This window comes from Hippoglossus stenolepis, chromosome 23, assembly GCF_022539355.2.
Source record: "Hippoglossus stenolepis isolate QCI-W04-F060 chromosome 23, HSTE1.2, whole genome shotgun sequence".
Lineage (NCBI taxonomy): Eukaryota > Metazoa > Chordata > Actinopteri > Pleuronectiformes > Pleuronectidae > Hippoglossus > Hippoglossus stenolepis.
The window spans coordinates 15649458-15671099 of NC_061505.1; the positions used below are offsets into that span (position 1 = coordinate 15649458).

Genomic DNA, 21642 nt, shown 5'->3' on the forward strand with positions numbered 1-21642 from the left:
ATATCATGTGTAAAAGTATTCTTGGTTAAATTTGCCGTCCTCAGCTGTCAGTCAGACATTTAGACGCTTAATCTTGATCTTCTTTCCCCTGGATTAATGCCAGGGGTTTAAACGAGCGCTACACTATTCATTATATTTATGCTGACAATAAATATACTCAACATGAGGGTCATTCACTGTCGGGAGACTGAACCACGCTCATGTTTTACACCAATGTTTTACAGAGCCCAGCTTGCCAGCCGAGCATAATGCTGGTTCCACAGACCGCCAGCGGGAGAGGAGCTTTCGTCTGAGCTGTTTTAGCTGAAGAACCTGGTTCCAGAAGGTTCTTTCACCTCAACACCTCACTGGACTCTGGTATCTCGCTTTATAAACTTCGGAACAAAACAAGATTACTTGATTCTCTGCTCAGGATGACATGGTTTATAGAACCTTTACAGAGTCCACTCAGCACTCCTATAACACTGTGGGACTCATGATGGATAGCTGAAGAATGAATAATGATGCAGCCGAACCACAGGTATTTTTCTTCATTTCCCACAATGCAATTTTAATCCCCAGCCGCCTGGACACTGATTTCGTGGTGTGTTACGAAAGTGGCAGGTAATGTAGCCAGTAGCCTGCAGCAGAGCCACACACCAAGATTCCTTTTTTCTTTTCACATTTGTTGTCAAACCCACAGTGACTCCACTGGTAAGTTCTTAAAGACAAGTCTCAAATCAAATCAGACTATATGCAAATCGCTGTTGAAAGCACTCTCTAAAAACACAGACACAACATAATAAACACAGATTATTCCATATACGGCCCATGAGTGCTCATTGAATCAGATGCTCTGGTCTTCGCGGCCTGCTGACCATCTCTCCAGTGCACTCACACACTCTTGAATAATCTGTGACCGAGAGCATCGCAGCTGCTCTGGAGGCCATTCCTGCTGAACATGTTGATTGTTCTACTTGCAACATGTCTGTGCGTAGACAGAGTGGTGCGAGGAGCCGCTGTTGCAGCTACCGAGCGTTCAGCTCAGGAAATGCAGTACACAGCTTGGAATGGCTGCCATGAACAAACCACTGAAAACAAACTGAAAGCAGCTCTCATGGAAAAGATTTTGCGGTAAAACGAAAACTGTAAAAGCAGTAGAAGAAGATGCAGATGAATCTGCAGCATGAAATAGTCCCCCAGCAAATATAATCTTAATTCCTCTTTGAGTAAAATTAGGAAAAAAGGAAATCACCGAAACTTTACTTTCACTCTGAGATATTTTTAAAACGTGCATCTTGTGCATTTCACCAGCAAGGTCCAACAGTCTCCTTAAATGCAATCAGGCTGCACCAAATAACAGTAATTTAAATCAAGATCCATGAATTATTGCCTGGGAAAACAGTGAAAGGTTGAAAAATGCCCTACATCGCAATGTTAAAGATGTGGGGGGGGGAATCAAGGATCCTCCTCCAATCTGTATCTAAATGTAACCGGCTCTTTCCTTACCCAGACCACATCCTACACCAAGTTTTGTGGTAATCCATCCAATTGTTTGGTGTAATCTTACTTAGAAACAAACAAACCAGCCAACAAACACATTGACAGGGGTGAAAACATAAGATAAGATAAGATAATCCTTTAGTCCCACAGTGGGGACATGTCCTCTTCAAAGAGAGCAGTACAAAAAACAGACATCAGTACATGCAATAATAAGTAAACATTTAATATAAATGCAAGGAGATGTAAAAAATATTATTCCAACAGAATATATGCACTGTGAGTAGAAACTCCTTGGTGTACGTAACCAACAGAGAGATGCTGCTCTCTCCCACTGATCCATGATCTTCACCCCCTCTCTCTTCTGATATTACATTTCAAACCTTGTAGGAGTAATCTGTATGATCTGAAAGCCTCTGCTCCATCTCCTGTTATATCTGGAGCTGTGTTAGCTGAGGCAATGGTCTTTCTGTTTAGTGCCTGAGTATATATTTTGGCTATTTGCTGTTAATATATAGAGACGGCGAAGGAGAGACAGGAGACGTGGTGAGGGTGTCAGGCAGTGACACCCTAACACAGGAAACAGTCCTGTCGAACTTTTCAAAATGTACGCACCAACGTGGTTTGCCCCTCTAACGACTGCATCTTTAGCCCTTAGCGTGAAAACGACAAACCCGTCTACTAGAACTTTGATACAACTATATTTCAGCAACAGTAATGTTGTAGGAAACATGGTTGCAACCAGATTCCGCTTTTTATTAACATAATGACGATACGACAAACACGTTCAGACAAAAATACCAGTAAAATACTCAGAGACAATGTGTTTGTTTTCCAGCAAAATATCTGACGTTACAGAACAATCTCCGACTGTGGTGACTCCAGCTTATTACACTTTATGAAACTTGGCCCTGCTCAGACTCTCCCAGCATTGTACTGGTTTAATACAGTTCACAGTGACGTCAGACACAATCTGTTGAGTTACATTTAACCAAAACCATTGTTCGCTACCTGTGACACCTCCTCACCACTGCCGCCATCACAGCCTGGACATGATCCGGTCAGAGATTACTTTTTAAATGTATTTCTTTATATGGTGCTTTTTACGGTCTAATTTTTTTTGCCATCCCTGGGCAGCACTTTCTCCATAAGACACGCACAACCATCAGGGGCAGTTTGGGGTGCCCAAGGACACTTCATTCAAGCAAGACTGGGATCGAGCTACCAACCTTCTGGTTAGAGGACGACCCCCTACCCCTGAGCCACAGCTGCCCTGATTTTAACTGCAGTGAAACAGTTTAGTAGTGGCATCTGATCGTGGACTATGATTACAACAAGACTTCTTGACACACAATACGTCTCCTCACATTCTCCACCACTACTGACAATAACTCCTCAATTCGTTTGTCATTACTGCTCCCTTCATCTCTAATCAGACATGTTCTGATACTTTAAACATTGACACACTTTTCCATTATGTTACAAATCTTCTAATCTAATGATGTAAATACTGTTATTTTGTTGATGTTCTCAGTTACAAGCGTCATGTATTGCACTTTTGTCTGAACAGAGGATGTCGCACCTTGTTAAAGCCCTATGAGACAAATTGTGATTTGTGAAGGTGGGCTATACAAATCAAATTTGATTGATTGATTGATTGATTGATTGTCTATGAACGACAGAGCTGGATTACAAAGGCCAATATGATCCTGAACAGAACCTTAAAAAGTTTATATTGTGTTCACATGGACTAACAGAGTACAATAAGACATGGGGTGACGTGGAGAAAGTGGAGAAAGTGGCCCAGCAGGTCTTTTATTTTTGCCCCAGGTCCTTCACATTTACTAAAGCATTGCTGTCTAGGGTCTAAATTTAAACAATACAAATTCTTGTTTTTCTTATGCAGGATGCGTACAAGGCAGCGGGGCGGGTTAGCAGCACAGGATGTTTGCATCCTGACACCAAAGTCATCGAGTGAACAGAGGTGACATGCACTCTCCCACTGAAGACAAAGGGTAGATACAACGGCTGTGATTTGATAGAATGTGTGACATTTTACCGTAGTGTTCTAAAACGGACGCGTCAGGTATTTCAGACCCTGCTGCTTATTTTCTCTCTAAATTTTTCCAGATAATTACACACACACACACACTCTGCTGCGACAAATAGATGCACTACAACACAAAAATGCACCGTGAAAGGATAATACTGCCCAACAACATGAAAACCAACATGAACCTGTGGCACCACTGATGCAACAAGGTGACACTGTACTCTGAATAATACCTGCCTGATCAAACACACACACACACACACAGTTATGAATTAGAATGTTTTCCAATAAGATTTTTGACATCCCACCCCTTATATGCAATATTTGCTGGAGGACAGTGTGAACCAGTGTTCACCTTGATGACAGGAAGTCAGATCTCCCGTAGAGACCCTCTGCTTCTCTCTCTCCCTGTGTGTGTGTGTTTCGCTGGAATCAACCTCACTCACCTTGAACACATCTCCGTAGGTGCCGCAGCCGATCCGGTGGATTAACTCGTAGTCGTCCAGGGGGTCCAGGAACGACACCCCGATCCTGTCCATGTCTGGAGAGCAGCTCGGGCTGCAGTGGGAGGCTGAGGCTTCTACTCACACATGAGGAGGCAGCGCACGAACAACACACTGACTGGCCGCTTGATGGGAACTAATTGGAGCTGACTAATTGCTGGTGTATCGTGTATCAGACGAGTGAGGCAGAGTGATCACCGACAGGATGGAGCCAACTCCGCGATCACTGACACCGACGAGAGTCTGTGCGCAAGTAGTTCCCGAGCGGCGCTGGAGTCACATCACGCATGAGCAGTCACAATCCTACACTGTAAAACGTTTCAACACAACTCGCTCACTGGGTGTTTTCAGCCTGTGTCAAGGTTCACCTGAACAGCAGAGAGAGAAAACGTGAAATAACCACGTGAAATAAGTGATGATAGGTTTAGTAAATAAAATAAATATAATCAACTTTTTCAGAATAATAAAAAATTTAGAGGTCAGACTCAAAACTCAGAAACTAGAAAAGGAAAAGAAATAATTAAAAAAGAAAAGTGATCATAGTGAATCAAGATTCGAACCAAGGGGATTAGAACACGAGTTAAAAAAAAAAAGAGAGTTCTGACTTTTGTTTACTTGTGATAAATTAAATAACATGGAATTCAATAATAGGCCTTATATAAATTATAATTCTTTTTTTTCATAATAATAGAAACAATATAAAATTCAGACTTATTACTTGTGACGCCAGAAAAGACATAAATAAAAAAGCAGAATTCTGACTCTAAATCTGTCTTTGTGAAATACAATTCTAAAAAAGAACATAAAACTGCGACTTTTAACTCAGAACACTACTGTTGAAGTCTGAATCCTGAGGGGGGAAAAAATTCAGAATTCATTCCAAAAGCGAATAAGCAATTTGACGGTAAAGTCAGTCAAATAAAGAAAGAAAAATTGAATTTGGAGAGTAAATGTCAGAAATCTGACTTTTTACTCAAAATGTGTTTAACATCAGACTTTTTTCGGATAAAAAAAAGAACGTTCATTTGGCCCTGATCCTCTGGTATAAGATTTTAACATGATCAGACTTTAGGGTCTTATCAGCCTGTGGTGGAAGTACGTGTCTTGTGATTAAAAGACAGCTCACCTGATTACACAAAGGTTAAAAACTGATGGTTCGTGTATTGTGTTTGTGTATTTGTGTATGTCTGGACATGACTATGTGCATATTGGTTTTTGGAAAAATCGAACTGTGCTGCACTTCTTGCATGTGCCAACGACTCAGGACTGCTGTTCATCTCTGCTCCGTCTCCAACACAATGATATTAATAGCAAAGTTTCCGTTTCAGTTTTTTCTCCGAACATGCACTTCCTCATCTGCCCCAGGAATGCATGCTCTCTCATTGGGGCTCTGGTTATCCCAGAAAATTGATACAAATTGGCCTGTTGGGTTAAAGTTGCCCCATCCACAGAGAGCTGGTCTCCTCTGAACCGGGGAACCACTGATCTCTTACAGAATGTAGAAAACAACATGCCTCCCACTGCAGTACAGGCTAAAGCATCATGTTTCTTTTTACAGTGTACAGCCTCCACACTGTTCAGCTCAGTCACCTTGTGTCCTGATACAGTGGCAAGAATGATCTGCATTTACTGTGCACACAACTGTCACCATTGTACTGCTCCTTAGTGTAGGCTGAAAAAGAATGTGAACCTCTGGGCTAACAAGAGTCAGGATCAATCCAACCTGGAGCCCAGCCATTGAAAGCATGCTGGAAGTGTATGTTAGAGCTACTTTGAAAGACCTGTTGATTTACATGAAGCAGGAACATGTTACAGAGTAACCTCAAAGAGTTTAGATATTCATCAGTCCATATTCAGACTGTGGCTACTCTCCATAGAAGTGTTGGTCCTGCTAAGGTGACTCCAAAGTCACAACACAGAACGCTGCACGAGATAAAAACGCAGCTCGGAGTAACAGCTAAAGGCTCAAAGGAACCACTGGGGCCTGGTTAACTTCTCTGTTCACGAGTCGCACAAACACTCGTCATGGTGCATGGAGCTAAGTGTCCACGTCAGGTCACCACAGAGGAAGCTGCTGCTCTCCAGAAACACATCACTGTGTCGTCAGGTCTTTATTACTTGCAGATACAAAACAAGAACAAAAAACCACAAGTCATCAAGCAAATAGGATGTAGCAGGGCCGCCTAATGTGGCTCCGTCTCAACAGTGCATGGTCTTCCTGGTCTTCTCTAATCATTAAAAATAGGCCTCGCTCAGCTATTCTCAAAACTAAAGGCCACCTACTTTAGAAAAGAACAAAAGCAAAGTAAGGCAACAAAGAGCTAGCAAGAAAGAAGCTGTCGATAGAGCAGAAGTGGACAATGTTACACAGTAACTATCCTAAATTAATTACTTCCAAGGCTTCAGTTATGAACAGGTTCCTAATGGTACAAGTTGATATTTACACATCTGTACGTTGAATTCTGGTCCTCGTCGTTACTTTGGCTTCAAACACCCATGTATAAGTCAATGAGAAGTTAATAGTCAGTGTACAATTGGCTGCCAATTAAAACACAAAACTAATGAGTGAAGGTTACAAATGATCAACCAGGTAGTTCCCCGAAAAAGGGAGGATTTCTTTTTAAATAAAAACAGTGAAAAGTTCATTCCTTCAGTTCAAACCTGATGTGTGACATTTAACTGCAGAACATCTGTGCATGTCAAATATATTCCTGGGAACTATGAGGGTGTTCACTGAAAACGACCTCCGGATGAAAACACAGCAAAAAAGTTTCACAAACGAGAGCGAGGTTAGTCGGGCGTCCGTGCGGCTGTTCACAGTATGTCGTACAGAATCTCTACAACAATCAGCATGTCTAGAGCGATTTGCGCTGCCGCTTCATGAAGGACATGGAGTAATCCCCGGTGGGGGTGCTCTTCTGTCTTTTCATCTGGACCTGTGACTGGGCGGTGAGCTGTAGCTTGATGGCGCTGGAGTTCACCTTGGCTGCGCGCAGCAGCTCCTTCATCCCCTTCATCTTCTCGCTCTGAAAGACGACAACAGGACCGGCCGGGGAGGGGGACGCCTGCTGCTGGGACAACGGGGAGGATGCAGAATCTGGGGACTTGGGTTTTCCTTCGGCGTCTCCACTCCTCTGACTCAGCGAGGAGCGGCGGCGGCCGCCTCCCTCACCAACCTTCCTGGGCTGAGATGCTCCTGGAAGCTGGGTGGATGGGGAGGTGGGAGCAGCAGGAGGGGAAGAAGAGTTCTGCTCCTCCAGCCTGGACTCCCTCCTGGGGCCTCTCCGGCGGCCCTCCCGGGGGTCATCACTGGACTGGTCATCATCGTCCTGGGACTCTGGCTCTTTGGTGATGATGGACACCTTCTGACGCACCTTTGGAAGGAGAGCACAAACCTATTTTCAGCCACAAAGCATCATCGTGTATTTGAGCACCATCAGCTTTGACTCCTGTTGGCTCGAATTATTTTGATCTTCAAACACAGAACTAATCTGGGTTCCTCACCTGAGCATCAAAGCGGCTCAGGGACTGAACCAAGTAGGTGGCCCAGCCCACATGAAGGACCGGCGTGGGACTGCCCTCCTCCCATTTGCAGATACCATCATAAAAACGCAGCAGGTGAGCAAAGCATTCTGGGTCCTGGAGTGCCGAGAAGGCTGCAGCTTGTTTGGGGAGCTCCTGGAAATGCAAAGGTCGTTTAGAGACACAGAGTGCAAAGGAAAGAGAAGCAAATGAAATGAGGAGCATTGATACAAAGCTTTGCATTGTATCTGTATTGACTGATAACTGTGTATTGGGAGTCCTTGGTGTTGTGTTATCTGCATCTGATTACAGAAAAGGTTTAATAGTTTATAGTGCATGCACACTGAATGGACTGCACATCTGGGAGCTGTACGACGACGCAACATCTGTGGTTATCGAGGTGACTTCAGGTTACTACAGTGGTTCACTTAACTGTAAACACTGCACCTCTAACGTACTTCAGAGCAGGTTCAGTTTGAGCTAAGCGATCCAAAGCTGTCAACAGCCCAACTACTGACCAAGCAGTTCACATGGAAATGAATCATGACTCTACAGGATGCTGACTGGGACGAGACTTTACAGCAACGTGAGAAAACTTAAGAGAAGCAGAAATGTAAACCTATTTTGAGTGTTTCTTTTCTATTCTAGCATTAGAATAACCAAATTTACATTATAACCAAATTTACCTGCAGGTATCAGCGTTTCTTCTCATATCATGTTAATAACTATTCATGGTTCTGATGCGGTTGCTTATAGTTAACAACTCTGGATTTTCCAGCTAAGAGCTGTGAATGCAGCAGAGTGAACTGAGACAAACCAGCTGCTTAGTGCTGGTTGTGCTGCAAAGTGCTGGTTGTCAGGACAATGTCAAGTTCCGAGGAGGTCGGACTTGCTTTGTTATTTAAAGTCACTATATCATCACAGGCTCTAATATATACTGCAACATATTCAGGTTTTTTATTTATTTATTTAGGCCTGACAATATTGTTGGGCTGCAAAACCCTCTCATTTGCATTAACAATTCTTTTGATTATATTTTCTCACTTTGTCTGTTAAAAGTCAAAACATGACGTCGCATTTCCCACACCCCAAAGTGATGAATTTAAAATGTCTTGATCTGTACAACCAACAGTCCAAGACCCAGCGACACTTAGTTTATAATCATGTCACAGTTAGGAAGCTGGAAGCAGAACAAATGATCGATTACAAAAATCACTCAATTATCAATAGTTGCCAGTAAACTTTCTGCTGATGGACTCAGTGATAAATCATCTAATGTTTCACAGTTTGGGGTATTAATGTGCAACCTTGGTTATGTGCTAACATGTAACATTGTATATGTTCTGGTGTGCGGAATATTATTTCACATTTTTAACATAAGCGTTCTCTCCTTTACTGTTACACTACTGTTTCCATGTGGTCTAGTCAGCCACACATCAGTCCCACCTGTAAGTTACTCTGCATCAACGGGTACTGACTAATCTCTACGTGTTGTTTACTCCAGTGAGGGGTAAATCTGACCTTAGAGTATAACAGCTGCAGGTGCGAACTGAGGAGATTGTCCCTATCAAGTGTGCAGATACAGATCACATGTTAATACCGGCTAGAAATCATTATTTTGTTTAGGGTTTCTTTCCTTTGACAAACAGACAAGGAGATCATGCTGCTGTAAATAAACTCTAATGCACTTATATGCATAGTATGTGTAATATCGTTTCACCTGCTGTGTTACAGAACTGCACTGGCTGGGGAAACTCACCTTGTCGGCTCCTTCTCCCCCCTCTCCTCCCTCCCCGGGACTGTCTGCAGAAGGGGTCTCTTTCAGCAGAGTGGGGACGACATCATTTGCAACGTCAAAGAACTCTTTATAGATCTCCTCGTCCTCTCGGAAATAGTTATACCTGCAGAGGCAAGAAAGAGGAGAAGGACTTTTAATAACAGCACGCAGATAAAATATGCCAGAAATATGGTTTTAAGAGGCCAAGTTTATTTTATATTTACTGGATGATTGTTCATTTAGCCATTATTAAAGAACTCCTAACACATGAGGTTCAGATTCAGAGCAGGCATACTGAAGTAGTAACAGTACATAGGTCTGTACGTGATGGTGAACTTTGCCGCAAGATCTACAAAGAATCCACTGTTATGAACACGCACACGCACACACATCCAGATATCCTTCTTTAGATTGTGCAGAGGGAAAGGCTGAAATTGAAGAACAATAGGGCAAGCAGGAAAAGGAAGCCGAGAGATGAGGAGGGAATGCGTGTTCTGGTGGGTCACTGCTGGTATTTTTAGCTGCAGCTCATGAACAGTGTTTTAAGAGGAGAGAAAGAGAGAGAGAGAGAGAGAGAGAGAGAGAGAGAGAGAGGATGAGGAGCTGGACACCCACTAGCTCGACCACCACACCCTGTCACATTAACTGGAGCTGGGCTTCTCTGTGGTGGACATGTTACCAAAAAACCAAATTAAAAAACCAAAAAAACATATTCACATTAATGTGGAAATTTCTGACCTAAGATGGTTGTAACTAACATTTTTGATACAGATGGAACAGAAGTCAGGAAGTTTAGTCTTGTATTTACTGCCACCTTGTGTCCTCAAGGTGAAATATGAACAACTCACTAAAGTGTTTCCCTTGTAAAAGCCCTGATGTTAACACCACCAAGCTTAGAATGTTCCGCATAATGTTGAAACAGACAAAACATAAATCTCCTTGTGTTCCTTTTTACCACTGGCAAACTAAACTGGTTAAGACTTAAGTCAAGCTAAGCCTGTAATAATGTTAGACTATATGAAATGTGTCAGTCCACTGCAAACTGCCTTTTCTGCTCATGCCATGACGAGGGATGAACTGGTGTCAGTGAAACATTCACAATGTTAGTATTACTGTTTTATTTTTATTTCTCAGGTCACTGCATGTTGCATGTTTTTTGGAATATTATGTACCATTTACCCCAGTTTGAGAATATGACCTCATGTGTTATAAATATGCGAGGTTAGCCTGCTGACTCGTGCACATGGAGAAACTGATTCCACTCATCGCCTCCCTGTCCCTCAAAGTGAGTAAAAGCAGCGTGAACTCACTCCTGCATGACCTGAGCTGCCTTGGCCCAGGCCCTCAGAGCCTCCCGCACTTCCTTGTGTCTGTAGTGGAAACCAGCCAGGTACATGTAGGGGTAGATGTGCTCGTTGTTGTAGTGCTTCTGGGCAGAGCTTACGGCCTGAGAGGGAGAGTAAGCGCAGAGACACAGGGAATGTTATTTCCTATTAAAGATCCAAGTGTGTGAAGAAACACAAGAGGAATGTAAACAACCCCCCCACACCCTTCACAAAACAGTCATGTCATGTTAGAGGCGGGAAAGAAAAATATCTTATTCTCTAAATTTGAGGGAAAACCCATAAACAACACAACAGCTGACCGCTCAGGTTTTGACAAGAAGAGCTGAGCACTTTATGGTGGATTTGGTAAATGCATGTATGATACTGTCCTTCCTATGACTGTTTCCACTAAAGTCGAGGATATTTCAATACCTTAAAATGTTGCTTCTTGTGTTGCTATATTTAAAAAAAATAGTTTGACATTTTGTTAAATGGTAGAACTAACAAGAACCTTGTTGGTATCCTACAAGTCTCCCTGCTGTCTCCTGTGGTGAACACCTCTCTGCAGACTTACCTTGAGGTGGATTTTTAGGGGGTTCTCTTTGCCTGGTATTGGGTCCTGATCCTCCAGGTCTGCCAAAGTGCCCATAGCCATCGGATACCTGGTAGACAGTGAAGGACAACATGAGCATGTGGACTTCAGAAAACTAGCATGTGAAATGTTTGCCACGGTGAAGCATTGTGTACGGATCGTAAGAGTCTGAGAAACTCGTCTTCTCTCATTCCTTTAAAAAACGAACTCTCACCTGTCCAGGTCACCGCGGTCATACAGCAACCAGAGGAGTTTCTGTGAGAGAACATAAAGGAAAGGGGAGATCATGAAAATGCACTTGACATAAAAAATAACATTTTTGAGAGTTAAGAGCTGTGCAGAAAAATTTCAAATAAGACTTCCACTGGTTTGATACTTAAGTCTTGCAATTACTTTACAAGGTTTATAGTTTCTTTTCCTGAAAAAAGTTCCCCAACATTAACTCCATCCATATAGCAGTAATGTCATAATACAACCCTGCTCACACTTTACTAGGATAATGTCAAAGAATTATTCCCTGCACAGGTTGCTCACATTAAAAGCCAAACACTGTCTTAAAGTGCAAAATTTGAATCATCTGCAGGGAGTGGTGAGTTTCGGTGATGTTAACGACTAAAAATAACAAGTAAATTAGATTTCACTCTCTGTTTCTTCAGAGCGACACTGAGAGAAGCAGCACGACAAAACTGTAATGAACAAATTGTAAAACTGTGAGAATTTGTATGACAAACAGGAAAGATAATGGGAATTTATGAGCCAATAATCATGTCACATATAACAACATCAAAACGCTTTGAGTTTTAGACAGCCTCTCTGACATTTAGCCAACTTCCCCAAAAATGAAAATGAGAATGAGAGCTGTGGTTTCCTGGGGGAGGATAAGAATTGCAGTGGTGTTGCTCACCTGCTGCAGCTGCAGGAGCTCAGAGCTGTCAGTATGTAGGTCCAGTGATGGGTTGATAGCACAGACCATGAAGGCCACCTCCATGTTTCTGTCACATTTCATGTAGGAGCCCTTCAGATACAGCCAACTCTGAACAACAGACACAAACGCGTAAATATCATAAATTAGAAATTATTCGCCCATCAAATAAAACATATAGCTATAGAATAAAATTAAAGAATGCTCTATGGAAGTGCTGCGGCCTATGATATGTTCTATGTCACAAGCTCAGCCCACCTCTGTCTGAACCTGCTCTCATTGCTGAAGTAAAAGTGAAAGTCCCTGCATTTACAGACAGAAGTTGAGCGCACGTTATCACCCAGAGTAATGAAAAATATGCCTCAAAGTATGTCTAAGTCCCCCCCGCCGGGTCAGATGTGAGAGCCCTCTGAGATACCATAAGACAAGGACCTTCCAATCTTGTGACTCATCTTGGTTTCCAGTTAATTATGAGTCACATCCTTTTCAACCTTTACTAATGGGGCCATGCATGACTCAGAGCAGTAGAAACCTATCTGATGCAAGAGCCTGCCTGCTGATAAATCCTTAGTTACATAAAATTTAAAGTGACATTTTTTTCCCATGACTTTTATAATTCATGCAAAACTCCTTAATCACAGCTCTTCTCAGAAGCGTTTGTCTGACTGCCATTTATGAATACACATTTTTTATAAAGACTTGACCTTTCAACCTTGTGCAGTATTTGTTCATATTTTGACTTGACAGAGGACCTGTATGTTGCTAGCAGATGTGAATAAAGGGTTCTGGTGCACCTCCGAATGTATATTCATTGTCTCTTTAAGTTCTGGGATAGACATGTGGATGAAGGAAGGTCTCACTTTCTCATTAACTCCTGCTGTGACTGTTTGTCCCCGTCGGTCCTCGTTCCCCTTCCCATGCCAGGTGACCTCTGCAGTCTCTTCGCCGCCTTTGCTGAAGATCACCCAAGCGTGGTCTTCCGACAGTCCTAAGTGGACATCCTTCAGGCCGAGAACCTGGCAGGCCGCCACCACCGCAAACGCAACCCCAGAGCTGTCCAGTTTGGTGCCTGGTTTAAATTCAATTTGGAATTATTTTGAATTCCTACAAATTGACATTAACTGCAGTTTAATCCAACATCCTCAAAACAACTTATTTCATTTGAATAATTGTGATGTTTTACCAGTGATGAGACTGAAGAGAGACTGGATGTGAGCCCGGTCCTTGAAGTATGAGCGGCTGAGACTGTTCCAGATCACGTCTGACACTTTCTTCACCAGCTCCCTGCTGGACCCTGAAGCAGTCCTCCGGTACTGGGACAGGTCCACCGCACCCCGGATCTGGGCCGTGAAGCGCTCGTACAGTGCCGAGATCATTCCCAGCTCCACTGTGGGGAAGCAGGAGTTGGGGCAGTCTGGCTCCAGAGGCTCAAACCGTACTCCTGGGACGTTTATGGGGATGACTCGGTTCACAGCCAGGAAGTGCTCGACAAAACCCAGGACCAGGGAAAGGAGTGCTAAGTCCGGCTCAGGCTTGCGGAGCTCAGCGTCAAACAGCTGAACAACACCGTCGATCCCCCGCAGGGGAAAGTGCTTCTTTTGGCCTGAATGTAAACCCATGGTGTCCACCGTCCGTCACGAGCCAGATGTTTTCCTCACCTGCAGTACTGAATTAGACACAGCAGTTATTTCAACAAACCATCCGTATCATACATTGATGCTGCAGAAAGAAGTTTAAGTCTAAATATGGCTCTGAAAAGTCCTTGATCCTATATTTGTATGCATCTACTTTTCCTGACCTCCCCTACCAGAAGTGTGGCTCTCCAAACCCCAAGCCCTTAGGTTCATACTCAACATTTAAATCTAAAAAAATCAGCTCACAAATATGTCATTTCATTTTTAAACAGGGCTCAGTACTTTCCTAACCCAACAGCTACTTGTATTTTTTAGTAAACATCACTCAAATAGGAGGAAATCGAGAACTAAAAATAAATGATCACCAGACTTGCCATTCAATTTTGGATTTTCACTCTGTGTATTATGCAGAAAATGAACAGATACATGGAAATGTATTCCTGAATAAATAAATCGCATAAGAAGATAATTAAATATATATTTTTTAAAAACATTTTAAAAAAGCTAATAATATCAATTTAGCAAAGGAAATAAATACAAAGACAGACTAATTGTTTCTTCAAACTTTTTGTTCAATTAGTTTTCACCCATGTTTACTTCCGGTTATTATTTCTCGGATTTGTAATGAACAGCTTCCTATTAGTAAACACGGTTTAACTTTAACTGGTGTGTCCTCTCCCGATAAGCACAGCAACATTTCTCATCACTCTCTGGTATGGAGACCTGTCTGGATTGATAACCGCCCCCATCTTTAACGATCAATCATATAATTTTATTATTAATAACGTGGTTTTCATAACTACCTGACGCTGAACAAACAAACACGTACAGGCAGACAAGTGACCCGCGGCCGGGCAGCTGGACTCGTTGCATAATGTTGGTTACATCAATGCAGCTAACAGGGACTATATGGCGCTGTGGTGGGCGGGGCACTCCCATCGCTACACACATCCATTCAATACAAAGCAGCCGAAAGCTCGTTCAACTTGGCCGCTGCGATCGATTCGACGGCACGTCTCCAACTCATCTCACACGCTGCATCAATCAGCACACACCGAAACACCCGATCTGACGTGTTAACTCGTTAGCCCGGTTGGTTAACGTAAGCTAACCGGCTAACCTTCTAAAGTTAAGTTAGCTTCCCATGTATGACCAGCGCTAGTTTGTACAGTTAAATGCGAAGTAGTGTAAATAAGAGGGGTACGGTGCTGAGGATAACCCGAGCCAGAGAGAGAGAGAGCCCACACCGGGACTAGCGGCTTGAGAGCAGCATGGCTGAATGATGACTGTTGTCAGGAGCAGCTAACAAGCTAACGGGCTACTAGTTAGCTTAACTCACCACTTTTGCACAAAGCTAATTCCCTTCGCGCTCCCGGGAAACACGTCTCCGTAATGTGCCACAACACTGGCTCCCCCTCGGCCCTCGGCCCTCGCCCTATCTCCCCCGGTGTGTGGTAGATTACATACCCGTTATCTCAAAGCCTCCGCCACATGTTTTTGTTTGTGTCTCCCTTCTTTTGCCGCGCAGTTCACTCCGTCCGAAAGTGTGGTACCAGCCTCTACGCTAGCGCAGCACCGCAGATCTCACAACCATCTGCGTGTCTCGCTGTCACCTGCACTTGAACGCCGCTGCTCCCCGTGCGCATTGGTTGGAGATCTAACCCACTCTGCACACGCGCTCGTCTGGTGTATGCCGGGAAATGCAGTTCGTAGTAAATATTCGTCGAGCCACCCAGGAGGGGGCAGCATGGGGCCTTTCATGGGACGGGCAGTCGCTCGGAAATCGAACAAAGGTAAACATTACATAATGGAAAACCGGCCACAGTGAAACACTCACTGGAAACCGTCCTGATTAAAATGTGTTTCATCAATATGGCCTCCTGGATTGGTTGCAATCAGCCCAACACACACATGCGTCATATATTCAACTCACTTAAAAAAAATGGTGACAATATTTTTGATAACATAATATTATATAACCACATGTGTCATAATCGCTAATGGCTAAAGTAAAAATAAACCCCCACTTTCGTTCAGAGCAGGTTCACAGTATAACAACATGGTGTCTGCGTTCAAGAATATTCCTTTTGCTGCATTCAATTGCTGTCGGATATTCCCACTCTACCATGTGAACTTCAGATACAAATTAGAGATTCATTTACAACATAATTGGATTTTTGCTGATAATAAAGTTACAGGGATACAATAAAAAAAATATATATAGTTGTGTTAAATAAGAATAACTGGTGTTTTTTTTATGTGTATGCGCTTGAGCAAAGTCCTGCCGGATTGGTTGAAGGTGAGATTTCGGAGCCCCAGGGGAGACTGTGAAGGCGTCTCAGCCCGACATGTTTTCCGCCCTCCTCCCGCCTCCTCCTCCCTCCTCTTCGTCAGTCCGCCTTGTTTCCGACCATCGCCGTCTCTCTCCCACTGCTCATCCGCTGAGTCGAAGGTGAACACCCGAGTCCCGCAGCTGGGGAAATTTTTGAGGAAAGTCAAGACGACGTGTAACACCTTCGAGGGACAGTCCAACCCATCCCGAACAGCGACGACAGTCACTTGTCTCTGAAGCCACAGCAAAAATGGATCCGATGACTCAGTCCACCCAGATAACATCGTCGCAGGGGCTCGCCGATGGGCAAAATTCCGCTGCCAAAGAGTCTAAGCTGTCCGGTAAGAAATAGCCTGACGTTACGTTAGCTAGCTAAGTGCCAACGCAAATAGCAACGTAACGTTTTTGACATTAATCGCTGCTCAACCATATATATATATATATTAAAAAAATGCTTCGTGTTTACTTACAGGCATGTTAACAGGTTGGCAATAGATAATGTAGCTATTGAATAAGTGTACTCGTCTTGTCTGTTGTAGGCCTGTGCGTGGTTGTTTTAAAACTGTTCGGCTGTAAAGAGAAACACCTGTGGTAGCTAACATGTCCGGACACACGGCTACCGACCATGCTCTTTAACGGTGTGTCGCTTCGATCTGCCCCCCGCCCCACACTGCATGTGGCTCTAACGCCAAAGCAACCCCCCTTTTAAATGAACCTGTCAAATTCGACCATGTCGCCCCGCTAACAGGCAAAGAGGCACAGTCAGCGGCCGATGTGTCCGAGCACACGTTACTCAACAATACATTTCGGGCCATGAGTTATGGGGCTGGTGCTGTTTGCTGATGAGCGGCGTTACACTGCTCGAGTTAAGGAGGCTACTGTGGAAAATGTATCCCACAATACGTGCCGTTCACACGCTTGTCGTGTCAGCCGGATTGAAGTGTTGTCTCCACTGCTAACATCGTCAATGTGTGTGTTCACGTGTTGTTTGCGTTTTTTTTTTAAAGCGCAGGATCCTAAAAATGCCAGTGTTTGACAGTGGCCCTCTGGTGTGACGAAGCGTCATCGGCGCTGCTCTGCACTGCAGATGCATTGTTACTGGGCAACTGCCAGTGAAGGGAGGACCTCTTAAAGGCGCATTGCCCCTTTTTTTTTTTTTGTGTCGTCTTCATAATAGTAACCCGAACAAAGCACCAGGAGCCTCATGAGCTTCACTGCCATCATTAATTTCTCTCTCATAACTCGTCATGTTCCCTGATGTAGTCTATGCAGTTTGTCAAGTTGCAGGCTAGACGAGCCAAAACAAAGGACCATATTGACAGGTTGTGTCAGGGAGTGGCAGCTTTAACCATCTGTGTGTGTGTCTGTGTGCGCGCGTGCCTGTGTGTGTGTGTGTGTGTGTGTGTGTGTGTGTGTGTGTGTGTTTTAGATTTAAGCTATCTGATTGGACTCCACGGCTAAATCAGCCACCACACAAGAGCCATTTGAAAATCCTGGGAAGCCATGTTCAGTTAATGAAAAGGATTAAAAGGTTAAAAGAATTATGGCACATGTGTTAGTGGGCGTCAGCTGAGTGTGGCAGGGTGTGGCACATTGTGCTCTAGGGAGTTTGAACTTGGTTTCGAAATTATTATCGCTAAGGTGGGGACAGGAAAATTCAAATGGCATTTACTAGGAATGCACTGGGATACAAACTGCATTCATCTGTGCAGTGATCCTGCTATTTATCCTGCTATTTACGATATAACAGAGTTGATGATGTCACACACTTTTGCCAGGCTAACTGAGGGGTGGATGTAAAAAACTAACAAGATAACCTTTAAGGACTGTCTGTATATGTGGTGTGGATGTAGCTTCATGGCTAACAGTTAAATGGCTAGTTAATTTTAAAGCATTATCATCACAATATTATAATTTATATTATCGTTACAATATTCAAATACAATGCCCTCCTTCCTCTCACATCTTTATTTTCTTTGACATTTAACATTTGTCACATTTCAGTCTTTCTTAGCTCATCATCTGTGACAGATTTAGTCCCTGGTTGATATCTGCCGGAAAGATGTTGGGAGATGCTAAGAACTCGTTTCCACTCGCCATGAATTCATTTCCTCTGTGGGAGCAGAACATTTCAAAGCGGCCTACAGAAACTACTGCAGGTTGTACTGGACCAACCAAACACTTTTATGGCTGATTCACTCTGACTCACTCCAACAGTCACTAGCCTAGCAACCTAATAAAGCTACAAACAGCCAGTTACATTGGTACTCTGTCCATTAAGGACAACCTACATTTTTAAAACCTAAGCTTCAAAGAGATGCAGGAATATATTCAGTTTAGCTGCTGCACAGAAATCCTTATGTTCTACTCCCAATGTTGGGAAAGCCCTGATTGTAACATGTTACTGTGAATTAAAGATCATATTTCATTATTTCAATTCATATTAGCTTTTTCCAGGTGAGAACTGCAGCAAAAGTAACCAATAAATACCAGGCAGGTACTTTGTAGCCTTTGCAATTGATATACATTTGTCAGTTTATTAGGAACACCTAGCTAAACTAATTCAGTCTAGTGTGCCAAAGTCTTGCAATAAATCCTCTTAATGAAGGTTCAAATGTTCAGCTTTCAGTGAAATAGTTTTAGAGGTGTGTTGTGATCTTGGAGGATTTAATGTGTGGTGCTGTTAAGCTTTATTGAGTTAAACAGACATGTAAGTTATTTAGCCTACCTTCATTGATATAAATGGGCTGGACTAAAACATAAAAAAAGACCTGTAGACCGATGTAGCAGTAGTTTGTGTCTTGGTTTTTCAGTCTCAATTTTGATACCAAGATTTAAAAACTGCAAATGTACAGATTTAATTCCCAAAATTTCTATCCCTCTCCTTGGTCATTAATATTCAGTATCAGTGTCACCCTCGAAAAGAAAGTATCAATTGACCCTGAGAATGTAATGTATACGTCCCTGAATGATTGCCACGTTATAGATATAGTTTTGCTCCTTAAAGTGATTGTGTTTATCATAGAAATCTATCTATAGATACAAGGTTCATCTCTTAGTCTGTGGACGTCACAGATATAAGATAGCCTGCTCTGCCCTTTGCAGCTTCTAACTGCAGATGAGTCCCATTTCACTTGACTCGCACGCTGATGAGTGACACTAGTCACAAAGGAAGTGGCACACTTCATGATGAGGACCTAATTTCTCAAACTACATTGCATCACATTTTCAGAGGAACTTGGCCATGGAACAAATTCTTTCGCTGCTGCATTATATTTAATCTCACAATCAGAAAGGAAACAATGTTGTTTTTTTTTGTCCATACTTTCAACATGTCACACTAGTTGCACTCTCTCACTCGACATTCATTCTGAGCTCACTGTTTTATAACTTGCGTAACAACGGTCTCTGTCCTCATGTTTCCTAATATAATCAGACTAACCTTTATTTTTAGGCATCAAAACCCAAGTTACCTTGTGTTCATTTTCAGTGTTCAGAGAAGAAAGCAGGAGAATAGTGTTATATCCCTCAGTTTTGTATACGTTACATTCTGTCATTTTAATGAGGGAACATAACTTTAATTGCTGTAGTTGGTAACATTCCAGTAAGTGAGAAATGCCCAGCTACATTAATAAACACACACATTCCTCCTAAAGCTGTAGCCAGGCTGGAAAAAGTTGGTCACATGCTAATGCATGATGCATTTTTGTGACTATTCTCCTATCATTACCATCAGAATTGTTAAATGAACTTACTTCACCAAACCTAAAGGATCTCGATTCACAGATTAAGATGGGTGCTCACTATAAAGCACTTGAAGGTGAAACTTAGAAGCAACGCTTCAAAGAACACCAAGTTCTTTCAGCCTCCCCCTCTCTCCGCTGGCCTTTCCAAGTCGACCCCCCCTCCCTCTACTCCCTGCTGGAGCAGACTATATCACAGAGGTCAGCGAGGCAATCAGATAGCCCTCAGGGGTGGGCAGGATAGCTTCAGCCAGGGCAGAAATGGCAAGCACAGCCTTAGACCCACCCTGAACCATCACTTCAAATAAGGCAAAAGCATTGGAAGCCCAAGACCAAAGTTATGGCTGTTCTTTCCTATCTTTGCTCAAGAGTTTGCACTTTCATCTTGAGAGCATTTTTTTCTTCATTTCATGTTCAGATTTTGAAATGTGTAAAAACTAACTCTTCTAAACTGTGTGTCTGCACTCAGTTGCTGTACAAATGTCCGGAACTTCAGTTTGACTCCTTCTCACTCTCAGGCCTGTGCACTCACCAAACCTCTACTCTCCCTCTACATGCCCTGAACTCCGCCGTTACTCTAGTATTATCTTCACAGGAGGTGCATGTGTGAATGCAAATGTGAGAGTGAGACGCGGCGCAGTTTCTGTGGACTTTATCCCCCTGGCCTCTTAAGTCTGTAGAAATCCAGGAGAAGTCGATGTTACGACACAGCAGGGGAGCCCCCGCTGGCAGTACATATGACTATATACTGATATTCACTCGTTGCTTACTTAGTACCACATGACAGGACAATTGCTATAATCACTGTAAACTTTTATCTTCTCTGCCACTGCGTCAGTCAGGATAGATTCATGAGTCAACGTGACATGAAGATAGTTGAGGTCTAAATCAGGGCAGCTGACCACCTCATGTGTCTCCAAGATGTCCCATCTCAGATAGATAGATAGATAGATAGATGTACTTTATTGATCTCAAACTGGGAAATTATTGCAGGCTCTTCAGGAAGTAGGTACATTTCACGTTCCTTCATTTTTGTAAAAAAAATTCTTTGTAAATCTTTCTGAAAGATGTTGTCTTGGCTCATTAATGACATGATGCTTGATGTTCATTTAGAAAATTCTTCTATACACTCTGTTCTCACTGAACAAACCCAGAGAAATTGTGAGCAGCTAAATGTGGATCCTAATCTGGAGTAGTCACACTGTAGCATTAACTGAGATTTGAGTAATGTGGAATGATATTTGTTATGATTTCAGAATTTCCTAAATTTTATCAGTAGTTAACACTTTCTGTACATACAGAGATGTTACGTAAAACTTCTACTGTCTACCTTTCCCATTTATAAACCCTGAAATTTTGTAAGTTGGAACAAGTCGTCATCCATTTTATTATTTGTTGCCTAGCCATGGAGTTTGAATAATTAATTGTAGCATAATCAACACTTGAAAGCCAATCTTATCATCATACTCCCATGGATCCCATGATCCATTCTGGCCAGTGAACCTCTGAACCTGGTTAAACAATGGTCACCTTTAAGGGACGCTGTCAGAGGTAAAGCAAGTGCAACATTCTGTTGGCTGTCGAATTTTGACGGGTTAATTTTTACAAAAAGTCCCAGAGCGAGAGTAAAAATCAGAGTAAACAGAGGCAGCCTGACTATGAGGAGAAGTAAAGCACAGGAAATTAATGTAGACACACCGTTTTCAGCAGGAACAGAGCAAATCTGTGTTCAAGCAGGGTTTCGAGTGAAAGCGTTCCAA

At 42.9% G+C, this 21642-nt stretch overlaps 3 protein-coding genes across 11 annotated transcripts in view; 1 reads left to right on the forward strand and 2 right to left on the reverse strand.

Annotated features, from left to right (window-relative positions):
- The window catches only part of map4k2 (mitogen-activated protein kinase kinase kinase kinase 2), a 31342-nt gene extending 27023 nt beyond the window's left edge, over nt 1-4319 (reverse strand). For all 5 annotated transcript variants that reach the window (XM_047338850.1, XM_047338847.1, XM_047338848.1 and 2 more), the window contains exon 1: nt 3979-4319. In XM_047338850.1, coding sequence (XP_047194806.1) covers nt 3979-4071 — 93 coding nt within the window. In that variant the 5' untranslated portion in view covers nt 4072-4319. The remainder of the gene's footprint in view (nt 1-3978) is intronic.
- A 1814-nt stretch (nt 4320-6133) lies between these two features.
- Nucleotides 6134-21642, reverse strand: part of men1 (multiple endocrine neoplasia I) — a 28716-nt gene continuing 13207 nt past the window's right edge. Inside the window, exons 1-10 of one of the 3 annotated variants that reach the window (XM_035149043.2) lie at nt 15275-16167; nt 13357-13839; nt 13034-13242; nt 12156-12284; nt 11466-11506; nt 11234-11321; nt 10645-10781; nt 9317-9458; nt 7540-7713; nt 6134-7409 (exon numbers count right to left, since the gene is read on the reverse strand). In XM_035149043.2, coding sequence (XP_035004934.1) covers nt 6891-7409; nt 7540-7713; nt 9317-9458; nt 10645-10781; nt 11234-11321; nt 11466-11506; nt 12156-12284; nt 13034-13242; nt 13357-13792 — 1875 coding nt within the window. In that variant the 5' untranslated portion in view covers nt 13793-13839; nt 15275-16167 and the 3' untranslated portion in view covers nt 6134-6890. Of the gene's footprint in view, nt 7410-7539; nt 7714-9316; nt 9459-10644; nt 10782-11233; nt 11322-11465; nt 11507-12155; nt 12285-13033; nt 13243-13356; nt 13840-15146; nt 16168-21642 lie in introns of those variants that run through there. The other 2 variants (XM_035149045.2, XM_035149046.2) reach the window with 2 other exon arrangements.
- rtn3 (reticulon 3) overlaps nt 16188-21642 on the forward strand; it is a 29424-nt gene continuing 23969 nt past the window's right edge. The window contains exon 1 of one of the 3 annotated variants that reach the window (XM_035149047.2): nt 16188-16480. In XM_035149047.2, coding sequence (XP_035004938.2) covers nt 16390-16480 — 91 coding nt within the window. In that variant the 5' untranslated portion in view covers nt 16188-16389. The remainder of the gene's footprint in view (nt 16481-21642) is intronic. The other 2 variants (XM_047338894.1, XM_047338895.1) reach the window with 2 other exon arrangements.